Raw genomic sequence first — 12,125 nt, forward strand, 5'->3', positions numbered from 1 at the left:
GATGTATTCTATTGGCACTAAGTCACTGCCACAGATGTGTAATTCAATAAATGAATACAAATATAGATGTATAAAAAAAGGAATGGTGGTGAAGCACATGCATGAAACAACTGTGATATCTATTCACTGCATTCTAAACATGTTTGCAAGTTCAGTTTGTGTGATAATTGCTCTTTGTTAAAACTGTAAGTATCTTGCTCAGAGTTCCTAACTATTTCTTTTCCCAAGAAATGAACATACATGTAAGCAAAACATGCAGGAATGAGGTAAATGTGACAGACTTATATATTAATAGAATAACCACAAAAAAATTAAGGATTTGAAAGTGCTTTAATTGGATAAACAATATACATTCAATATCTACTATAACCCAACCACTTTCGTAATAAACTGGACGGCATAATAGTGATTAATACTGGTTAAAATGATGACACCAGTAATACATATATTCTAAAAACAATGCAGTAAAATGTACATTACAAAAGGATGTTGTTATTGCACTCTGGAAAAGATCCCACCCACAAAATATAATACTGACATTTTAAAGTGTATATAACATACCTCATAATGCAAAAATATAGAATCTAACAATGTTTTCCTACTGATAAAATAGTCTCTCATTGCTTCAAGAATTTAGTTAATGGTTTTCCACAGTATGGTAGTTATTTGCACTTTTGAGTAATACTTTAAGAAACTTATGTAATTAAAAAAATAAATGATATCAACAACAATGCTTGCTGTTCTTAAGGACACAGACTGAATCTTCACAGTGCCTGTTGAGTTTCAGCAGCATGTGGGAACTAATACCCTGAAAGGGGGGAGGTCATGGGGATGGAACAGGAGAGATCTGAGGCATCAGTCAAAATTGTTAGGTCCTGCACTTAGGAACATAAAAGTAAATGCTGCTGTAACACTGTATTGGCCATGTATGACACCATATGTAAACCACCATTGCTTTTGATTTGAATTATTCCCATATTCACTATGGGTGGTGACATTATCCAAATCTAAAATACAGTCAAAGAAAAACATCCCAGTACACCATTATAGGTTCCTCAGTGACATGATAATCAGATTATTAACTAAGTGCAAAACTTTTCACCCTAGTAATTATACAACAGACCATGTTACAGAAATAAATGGAAATGACATCACAAAATGGAAACACATGCACTACATTCTGTGGTAATGTTCATGCAACAGACAAATATACTACTATTGTATTTAGATAATAACAAGTACAAAAATGTTGTAAACAAAACATTAACAGACAAAATATTCAGACTAGTCGTAAGTACGGGTTTGCATTCTGTCAAAATATGGCAATACACCACAGAACAACAATACACAGGTTTTGACAAGTTTTAACAACCACTCAGCTCAAGTGGCAGCAGATTAGAACTTATGAGTTTGTATGCTTTGTGGAAGGCAAAAATGGTTGAACTCTTGTGTTGCTCCCAAGAATGTTTTGAGCAATGTCAGAATGACTGCAGCTATATACAGATTACAAGGGGATCCATTTTAAAGCAAGTATAACTAATTGAACATACCTAGTAAGAATACAAATTTACAACATAAGTCTCATCTTTTTTGGTGTGACACTTTGCATATGATCTCTTCCGGTGGAGTCCATGAACAAGTCTGTAGTAAACTGCCAGTCCAATGCCACAGCGCCGATTGATTTTGATGAAATTTATCACAGTGTATAAACACATTTCAACATCAAAAACAATTGTACACTAATATGCCATGAAAAACAGCAAATGACAATATTTCTTGCAGTTGTTTTGAATTGAGTCAACTGTGGTATATTAAAAATGACAAAATATAAGTTATGTTTCTGCACCAAGTCAAAGAAATAATATTATGTACAGTGGTATATTTACACATAAAGTATGTCAAAAACAAATCAAATGTGGTATGTAAATACTTTAGGAGTAAAGGAAGGAATTCGTCAAATAGTTTGCGTTGAGCTGCTAACAGGCACACAAAATAGAATAAAAACTTGTTAGCTTTCAGATGAACCCTTTTTAACAAGTTCAAGTACACACACATATCACACACACAAGTGCACACCTGTGCAGCTACATTGTGCCAACTGAATACCTATGCCACAAATGCAGCTTGGCAGGAGTGATCTGTTATATCAGGTGGGGTAGGGTTGGGTTGGGTAGAGGGACGAAGAGGCGAGAATTGGAATGACGGGTTGTGGAGATGTAACTTGTGGCTTGGAGGGTGGCTGCAGATGTGCGGGATAGAAATGCAGGATGGGGAGGTGGCATGTCCATGGGCTCGGAATGCGACAACGGAAGCCGAAGCTGGTGAGTTTGTATGGTGCATGACAATGTCAAAGTGGAGGCATAGAATGGGAGGGGGTAACAGGACTGAGGAAGAGGAAAGTTCTGGGTAGAGGGCGTGCATGAAGTGGTTTAGTGGTGATTGAGGCCAGGAAGGAAGGAAGACAGACAGATTTAGTTTAACATCCTATCAACATCAAGATCATTAGAGATGGAGCACAAGCCCAGACTGATTCCAGGATGGGGAAGGAGTTTGACCATGCCCTTTTGGAGGAATAATCCTGCCATTTGTCTACAGTTATTTTACAGAAATAATGAAAAAACTTAAATGTGGATGGCCCTTTGTAGATTTGAATCATTGCCCTCCCAAATGTGAGTCTAGTATTTGAGGATCTGAGGGTAGAAGGATTACGGGAGTGAAGGAAGTGCTGAAAGGATAACTCCCACTTACATTGTAAAAAAAAGAGGTGCTGAAGGAAAATATCCAGATGGCATGGTTTGTAAAATAACCCCTGAGCTCCAGCATGTTGTGCTAATCAGCATGGTCTGCCTCTGGGTGGTCAACTTTGTCCTTGTCCACAGTTTGTCGGTGGCCATTCATTCTGGTGAACAGCTGGTTGGTGGTCATATCCACATAAAATGCTCTGTAGAAATTCCAGTAGAGCTGATGGCTGATTTCATAGGTGCCCTTGCCTCAGATGAGACAGGAGAAGCCTGTGACAGAAGTAGAGTAGGATGTGCTAGGTGGTACATCCTATACATTATCTTTCCCATCCATCCTGAAATGGTATTCCTTCGTCCAACCAACCTACACAACATCCCTGTCCATCCACATGATACTCCAACTTCCAGTTTCTTGGCACAGAGGTCATATCCCTGTGGAAGACCCTGAGAGCAAGACCTGCCTGATTCAACTACTTATCGATTTCAACTCTAATCTTGTCACAGGCTTCTCCTAGCTCATCAGAGACAGGGACACCTGTGAAAGTAGTCATGTCATATATAGGCTGTGCTCTAATTTCTGCAGAGCATTGCCACTGCCAAACTGTGGCCAAAAACAGCTGACCATCCAGTGGTGGAACATGCTACTGAGCACAGCATGCTGTTCCACAACCCCTGCCTTCCCTCCAGCTCCAGCTTCCCTGAACTAGGAAGATGGGAGTTGTCCTTGCACTCCCATAAATGTCTTGGCCTCAATCTCTATTAATTCAGTGCATGCACACCCTCTACTCAATGGCTTCCCCTTTCCTCTATCCCGTTAAAACTATCAGTCCATGCCTCCATGTCATTTTCACTGTGCATCGCACTAACTCACTGACTCCAATGCCTGTGTGTCGCATTCGTAGCCAGTGCACCTGCTGTCTCCCTCTCCTGAATTTCTATCCTGCACACCTGCTGCTACCATCTGAGGCACCAATTACCTCTCCACAACCCCTCATCCCACTCCCACCTCTTTCTCACTCTACCCACCGCACCTGACACAACTGCTCACTCCGGTCCATCAGCCGAACTGCAATCCTGGTATTGTGTGTTCAGCCAGCACAATGTAGCTCTCTCTCTCTCTCTCTCTCTCTCTCTCTGTGTGTGTGTGTGTGTGTGTGCGTGTGTGTGTGTGTGTGTGTACTCCAGCTCATAAAAGTATTCGTCTGAATTCCAGCAAGTTTTCTTTTCATTCTTCTTGTGTGCCTGCCAACAGCTCAATGTTTCTACTATTTTGTGAATGGTCTCATTTATGCATGAAGTATATAGATGCATCAGACAAGTACCAGGTGAATGGCCATATTATTGTGTTCCATGAGTACACCTGATGACGGTCAGTCAGTAAACTGATGAAATATTGCACATGCCTATCCGGCTTCTTGTCCAAGGTTCCTTAATGATCTACTACATTGAGGAAACCTGAAGAATCACATTAATTACACACTTTGCACTTTTATTTTGATGGTAAGTGTATCATTATGTATGAATCCAGCAGACATAAGCTCTGGTATTGAAATAAATTCTGTGTATCCAAACCCTCTAGGGTTAATGTTTTTTGTTGGCTGTTGAAATGCATCAATTTCAGGCCTAGACATCATGGTTTCTTGAATGTGTAACTGTGAATCTTTCATATTGACCAAGCGAAAACTGATTCTTCCAGTGAACGGCCAATCTAAGCAAACATCATGATCAGTCTTCATAAGATGAATCAACAATGATAAGTAATTGTGATCTTTTGGTGATATATTGAGCCGAGCACAAAACCTGAAACAAATAATTCTGAATTATAAGCTAAAAATGAGATGACAATCATTATTTGGTTCTGACATTTATCTATATAAAATGGAAAATTCACATGAGAAAATTAAATAATGTAAATAATGTACGAGACAGAATTGCTGGTCACAACATGCCTTCAGGAGATGAAAAATTTATTACTGACAATAGACACACAAGGTGTGTGAGAAAAATGAGACTAACAACACTGTGAGCAATCTGGCAATGCTGTGTTGTTCTACTTGTGTAGACTGGTGTGTTTATCCCTTCCAGAAGCTCAGTCTGAGTTTCAGCTCCGTACAGCTAACATGTGATTCTTGAGAGTGCCATTAGTGAAGTTGTGTTTTGTTGTGTGCTATGAAAATGGAACAGTGGAATTTAGATCAACCTTAAGCAATCAAGTTTTGTGTTAAATCCGGGGAAACTGTGGGTGCGACCTTTGAAAAGTTGAAACAGGCTTATAGGGAATATTCCTAATCAACAGCACGTTTTTTGCTGGCACAAATCATTTCTGAAAGGCCAAGAACATATTGAAGATGAAGCTTGCTCAGGGAGACCTTCAACATCAAAAACCGATTAAAATGTTGAACGTGTGTCTGCTCTTATGAGATCAGACTGATGTTTAACAATAAGTATGATGAGTGATCTGTTAAACTTAAATACTTTCAATGTACATCAAATTCTGACCAAAGATTTGCACATGCGAAATGTTTGCGATAAACTGGTGCTGAAAAATCTCACAGCTGAGCAAAGGACAACTGAAGAAATGTATGTGTTGATCTTCTTGAAAGTACTGCCAAAGACCACGAATGATTCAGTCATGTGATCACAGGCAATGAAGCCTGGATTTTTGAATATGATCCTGAGACAAAGCAGCATAGTGAGGGGTGGCACACTGAGACGTCTCCTCAGGCAAAAAAAGCTCAAATGAGCAAATCTAAGATTAAAAGAATGCTAATTTGCATTTTTACAGCAGATGTATAGTGCATAAAAAATTTGTTCCTCCAGGACAAACTGTCAACAAAGTGACTTATAAAGCTGTCCTCGAAAGGCTCATGAAAAGAGTGAATCGAGAGAGATTGGACATTGCAGACAAGTGGATGCTGTATCATGACAAACTTCATGTCACATGGACACTTCCGTCTCAGAATTATTTACCTAAAATTGCAATCCTGTTGTTCCATAGCCCCCTATTCACTTGATCTGAGTCTTTGTGACCTTCTTTTACCAAAATTGAAAAGTGTATTAAAAGGATGTCATTTTCAAAGAGAACTTCAAAAGAATGAGACCGACGAATTAAAGGTCTTATCAGGTGAAGCTTTCTGGCACTGCTAGACAGGAAACAACAACAAATGAGGACCACAATGTTACTTGAAAAATAAAATAAAAACTTTGGTAGATACAAAATCAGTTTCTCTACTTTTCTCACACACCTCATATATGAAAGTTCATGTACTATTCTACCTTTCGGGACTATCGGTTCCTTCATCTTTGAGAAGAGAGGGATAGGTTTAAGGGATAAAAAGGAAAAGCATGGCACTTGGACATCAGGATGACAGGGGCCCACCTGTTGTGAGGATTAAGGAGACAAAAATTTATTATGTCTTAAGTAAGGCTTAAAGTGCAAAACAATACAAAGGAATTTCAAAAGGAAAAAAAATGCAGTGGGTGAACATAGTGATTTGTTACCTGTATCCATTGGGTGAAGTGTAAAAGCTGGGGCTGTAAAGGAAATAATGTGCAGGTTCTCTTTCCATTGTGTTCAGCTCTTTACGAAACTCAGGGATAGCCCACAACATGACACCACCGCAGTGTTTACGACAGATTTCTTCGAGGACAGCACTTGAATTGCTGACATGTTGCTGCAGCTGCTGCTTGATGTTAGACAGCTGTATTTCATGTTCATTGTACTTCTGTTCCAGGACCACAATTCTACCAAATAAGTCACGTGCCAGTGCTTGCCAGGTTTCCTAAAAATCATAAGTGCACTGCAGTCGACTCACATACATTTGCACATGATCTCCTGTATATTTTAAAGTCAATATTAAATGTGAACTGTAGTAATATACATGACTGATATGATTGTGTGAAAGTCATGATCAAACACAGAATTAACCTTTTAATACTCTGTACGGATATCACATAATATCTTGTACCAGTAGGTTTGAAAGTTGCTCTATTGAGGGAGATTCACAGGACTACCACCATTTTTTAACTGAGAGATGCATTTTTCTTGAAATAATTGTAAGGAAACTTATGCACTATTAATCAGTTGCAAAACATACCACAACATTTTTGAAGGCTTGAAAAACATAATGCTTTTACAGACATGGTCTTACAGAAATTGACAAGCTATCACATTCTTCGGACCTAAAACTGGTTCCACATCTAGTTAACATGAGACAGTTTAAATGAAATGTACGAGGTATATTTGGAAAGTAAGGTCTGATTTGGAGTGAAATGGAAACCAATGTGAAAATCCGATGGAACTTTGCAAACAACGTAGAGAATTGGTGGAAAGCACAGGCCGCTGCTTTCTGTGATGAGGATACTGGAAAGTTTGTACAACGCTACAACAAATGTCTAAGTCAGAGAAGTGACTATTTAGAGAGGTAGTTGGAAGGTGGGGGCTAACTGTTGTGAATAAAAAATATTTGATTTTCACTGTGGTTTCCATTTTGTGGCCGATCGGACCTTACTTTCCGAACAGCCCTCGTAAGTCATGGCACAACCTAAATTCTGAAATTTAAATCAGTTTAGTCAATCACACGTTCACTACATCATAACCATAGTATGATGTGGAATTTGTTCACTGAGCAAAATTTATACACACTTGCCAAAACACACATTCACATCACTACACGGTGGTGGTTTCCAGATTTTTACTGACTACTTAGCAATGCTGAAATATTCTTTTAAGGTATAAAAAGAGCTGCTAATGAGAAAAACTTTAATCTACATTTGACAATGTTTCTGCTGTCTGATATAAATTTTATTTCTGAGGGTATACTGACAGTTCTATAGCTGGGTATTTCATTGAGTCCTGTGCCAAATTTAGATTAACAACAGGAAACTGTAGATAATCATTTCTTCTATTACTATAATTTTTTGTATGTGTGAATATACTGTATTTGTTGTTTTCAGACCCAAATAGTTTGTTGGAGTGAAAAGCTGTGGTTAATATTCCCACTTAAATTGACATTTATAAGATGTAAATGTATGAATCTGGCAACTAATTTTATTACTTTGTCTTGTAAAATAAGTACTTTTCACCTAAGTGACAAGTTATCCACAAGTGTGTTAAATTATAGATTTTTCTGCCCCATAGTTGGCAGTACTCTGATGGCAAAAGCAGTTGGACTTAAATGCCCTAGCAGGGCTGTTATATACAGTCTTTCCAGTTTAAGTTTTCTCTGGTACCACACCCAAGAACTGGAAAGTTTCTACCATGTTATTATTTCTTACTTGGTACACTACTTAACCCTGCAAGTCCCACCAATAAGGGGAAAAAATAATTTTAAAATTTTTCACATAATTAACCTTCATTACGACAGTAAGCAATGAATACAAGAAGAAACTGGCAAAAAGTAAACAAAAATTGTTTTATGGGCGTGGTTCCACTTTGGAACCACAAGGACATACAATTTTCAATCACCCATCATTTTGGGTAATATATTTGAAAGCAAATTCACATTTCTCCTTGACACAATCCCACGTCTCAAAACTTCCATGAACTCATAAAGTCTGAAACAAATTATAGTCCCAAATAATTAGCAAAAATGGGCCTAAGACTTAATAAGTTTTGTATCAAAACCATATACTGCCCCAGTGATTCCAGTAGTACAGCTCAAACTTACGTTACCCCAACCGATACCCTTGCTTTCACTGACAGTGATCTCCTCAACACAGCCATTACACATTAAAAAAAAAAAAAAAACTACATGCTGTTGCTTTGAACATTATAAGCGACTGCTACAATGCACTACATTTGTAGAATTGCCTCAGTGTACCACTAGATGTCTCTGTCTTGCAACAGAATCCGTAGTTTCATGTTTTGTGCTCAAGGCACTGGTACTTAAAAAAACAAAAAAAATATGATGGTTTCAGACAGAAACTACAGGTACAAGATAGGGGTGTGTGTGTGTGTGTGTGTGTGTGTGTGTGTGTGTGTTTCCCACTATTTGAAATTGGATCAACTATGTTTTATTTCTAAGTCTGAAGAGAGAACAGTGTTCCCTTGGCAACCTAATCATAAACATCTGTGTGTATTTTCCTAAGCAATTTCTCTTGATTTCAATACTTTCTCAAATTTTTCTCAGCAGTTTATTTCCAGACTGTGCAATGTGGGCATGCCTTTATATATAGCTCTACTTTAAGTCCATCCTTGGTGAAGTGCAAGTGTTTATTGCGTTCCAAGTTGGGTATATACACAGCTGTAACTTATATAACATGTTCACTTTCTTGTTAACATTTAAGTTCTTTTATACACTATATTCAGTGTGTCTGTTACACTAAATGTGAATTGCCACATGGTCTAACTGCTACTATGTTGAAGAAGGTGAACAATCTCCTGCAGCCAGATTAAGTAGCAACAATTGGATTAGCAGCCATGGTCACCTCCACAGAAATCATCATCAATGATGGTAGCCAACCAGTATGGATACCACCGGAACCACCATTCAACAGTAACAGAAACAAACACCCATTCCTTCATTCATTGTGTTCTGTAGATCTCGTAAAGAAGGAGAATCTTCAGGGATGTGGAACAAGTCAAGGTACACATTAACATGAGACAAAGGCATCATAGAAACTTAATTTGTATACTGTATTACCATCAAAACTATCACTACTCTGATTAATGCTATTCACACTAATGCCTTCTAAATTTGGTGTTTTTATCTGTTAGTAGTAGCTAAATATTTGCTTGACTACAATGGTATTTTTCAAAGAAAATATTATTACATCTATAAATACTGAGTCCCATTTATAGTAAATTACTTGTTGTACAGATACCACTGCCAACAGAAATTTTAAATCCCTGAACCTGGATATTCCAATAATTTGTAGAAAGAGTGGCTAATGAGATAAGCTTTCAGTTTTCTTTTGAAGTGGTAGGGATTCCAAGTTTCTATCTTTATGTTGGGCAGGATCTTGTTGAATATCTCACACTGGACAAGGAAGCTTAATTTAAATGAAAATCATTTTTGTGTCTTGTATTGTGACTTTATTTCAAAGTTCAGTCAAAACTGATTTTTATTATCAGCAACAAAAACCACTAAAAGGTAAATATATTGGAAAGTGAGTGTAAGAATTCCAAGAACTTCAAAAAGGCTTTTGTAAGTTGTATGACTACATACTTTACACAATATTATTACTGCTCAGTTCTGAACAAACACATTTACTTGAAGTGCACTGCCCAGAAGAAATTCCATAAGGCAATGGGGAGTGAATATATGCAAGCCAACAGTTCTTGTCTTCAGCTCAATAGTGGGACATGTATTTGAGGGCATAACACGTTGAATTGAGCTTCTTGATTACTTTATCCATATACTGACTTCTCCTTAACTTGTTATCTAACCAAGGAGACTGTTTTTCATTCAGTGTGTGATGATTGTCTACTTCTGGCATTAAAAGGTAATTATTGTTTGTCTGAAACTGCATATTATGAGTCTTTGTGAGGCTAAGACTTAAAAACAAACTGTTTGCTGTGAACCACTTGTTGGACTGTTCAGTTATCATATGAGCAGTGTCTGCTAGGGTTGAGTTAGGACCCCTGTTTAGTATTGATTAAAACAACAGTCAAGATTGCAATAACATTTGTTTATTACTACTGGTTTCAGCTTATGTTAAAGCTATCCTCAAATTTTTTGCACCTTCTATGGCTGGTGCTGATGGCTCCTTGGCTCTTCGAGCGATACCACGATTGTACACACGCATTTCTTGTGTCATCAGCAAACACTACAGTTTTTGAACTGCCCTTTAAAGTCACTGGAAGAACATACACATGCCAGTCACATTAATGTGACCTTCACTTATGTCTGATGTCAACGTGCAATAATCACTCACAGATGGCAGGTGCTATCACTAGTAGTGGAAGGTATATACAGCATCTTGGGGGACATGGAAAACAGTGTATTCATAGTACTCGTAGTAATACAGAAATGGCGCAATTTATCTGATGTCCAGAAGGCCCGGATCTTTGGCTTTTGGGCCATTTCCAAAATAGGTAAGTTTGTAAACTGTCTGCATGCATTTTAAATTATACTGTACACGGTAAAATGAGGCTATACAATCTCAGAGCCGAAGCAATGTGGTACATCGTGGGCCACAGATGACAGGGGTGAATGATGGCTGCAGAGATGTGTACAGGTGAACAGACGAGCAACTGTCAAGCATCTAACCACCGAGATGAACCGAGGGGCTACCAACGGTGTCTCCTCAACGATCGTTCAGCAAGCGTGCTGCGTAAGGATGTCTGCAGCAAGTGTCTGGTTCATGCATCCGTGCTGACTGATGTTCATTGCTGATGAAGGCTGGAATTTACTACCAGTACCGCAACTGGACTTCTGTTGAGTGGTGACAGGTGGCCTTTTGAGTTGCATCAAATTTTAGAATTGAAAGCAAACACTGTGCAACAATTGTCAGGGTCCAGGCTGAAGGAAGGAGCGTTATGGTCTGTGGAACCTCCATCAAAACGTTTGCACCATGGATCCTCAACCATAAAGCCTATCACAGCTGGGCACAGCACTGGGATCAGCAGGGATCTACATCCCTATCAGTATCTTCTAGAACCTCACTGACTCTCTTCCTATATGTCACGGAGTGATCCGCACTGCATTCATTTATTCATTTGAACTGACTGGACAGTGTGTGTGGGTTAGAAACAAGAATGAGCTCAGTACCAATCCCTGTGACACTCCACGTTATGTTTCCCCACATTGAAGTTATTTTCACGCCCGAGACTGTTAATGTGACTCTCTGCTATTTTTAAGCCACACATTCAAAGGCTTTGGTAAGGTCACACAATATACCAATATTTTCTTGATTAACTCTGTCAGCAGTTCATTTGTGAGATCTTTTATTGCTTTCTTTGTGGAAAATACTTTGTGAAATCCAAACTGAGAGGTGGTTGACAAGTACTGGTTAGTCAAATGAGTCAGTATTCTATCATAGACCACTTCCTTGAATTCCTTTGAAGACTGGAAGAAATGATGCAGTCTGCAATTAGAGGTGGTTTGCAATTAGAGGTGGTTACAGAATATTTAAGTCTCTCAGGGTTGATTGATTACAAAGGTAGCTTAGAGGTAATATTATCAAGTCAAGACAGCACAAAATTTTAATGTTCTACTAGAAACATCATTACAGCCAGCAAAATTACTAATTTTTACTCACCTGATGAATTGTATACTTTTTTTAAAGCTAGTGTCTGTTGGTGGTGCACCAAGTGTCTGGACAAGTAAATCTAATGTGTCTATATTTGAGTGTTTATTGCTGTGTGTAGTGTTTGCAGTGACTGTGAGGAAGTAATGATTGAATCTGATGGCCAAGATTTGAACGTGCAACCATTTCTGC

At 38.3% G+C, this 12,125-nt stretch overlaps 1 protein-coding gene across 1 annotated transcript in view; it reads right to left on the reverse strand.

The window, feature by feature from the left end:
• Positions 1-311: 311 nt before the first annotated feature.
• The window catches only part of LOC126473380 (TNF receptor-associated factor 6), an 84,703-nt gene continuing 72,889 nt past the window's right edge, over positions 312-12,125 (reverse strand). Inside the window, exons 7-8 of the mRNA XM_050100389.1 lie at positions 6,243-6,523; positions 312-4,541 (exon numbers count right to left, since the gene is read on the reverse strand). Coding sequence (XP_049956346.1) covers positions 4,214-4,541; positions 6,243-6,523 — 609 coding nt within the window. The 3' untranslated portion in view covers positions 312-4,213. The remainder of the gene's footprint in view (positions 4,542-6,242; positions 6,524-12,125) is intronic.

Source organism: Schistocerca serialis, chromosome 4 (assembly GCF_023864345.2).
Source record: "Schistocerca serialis cubense isolate TAMUIC-IGC-003099 chromosome 4, iqSchSeri2.2, whole genome shotgun sequence".
Classification (NCBI taxonomy): Eukaryota; Metazoa; Arthropoda; class Insecta; order Orthoptera; family Acrididae; genus Schistocerca; species Schistocerca serialis.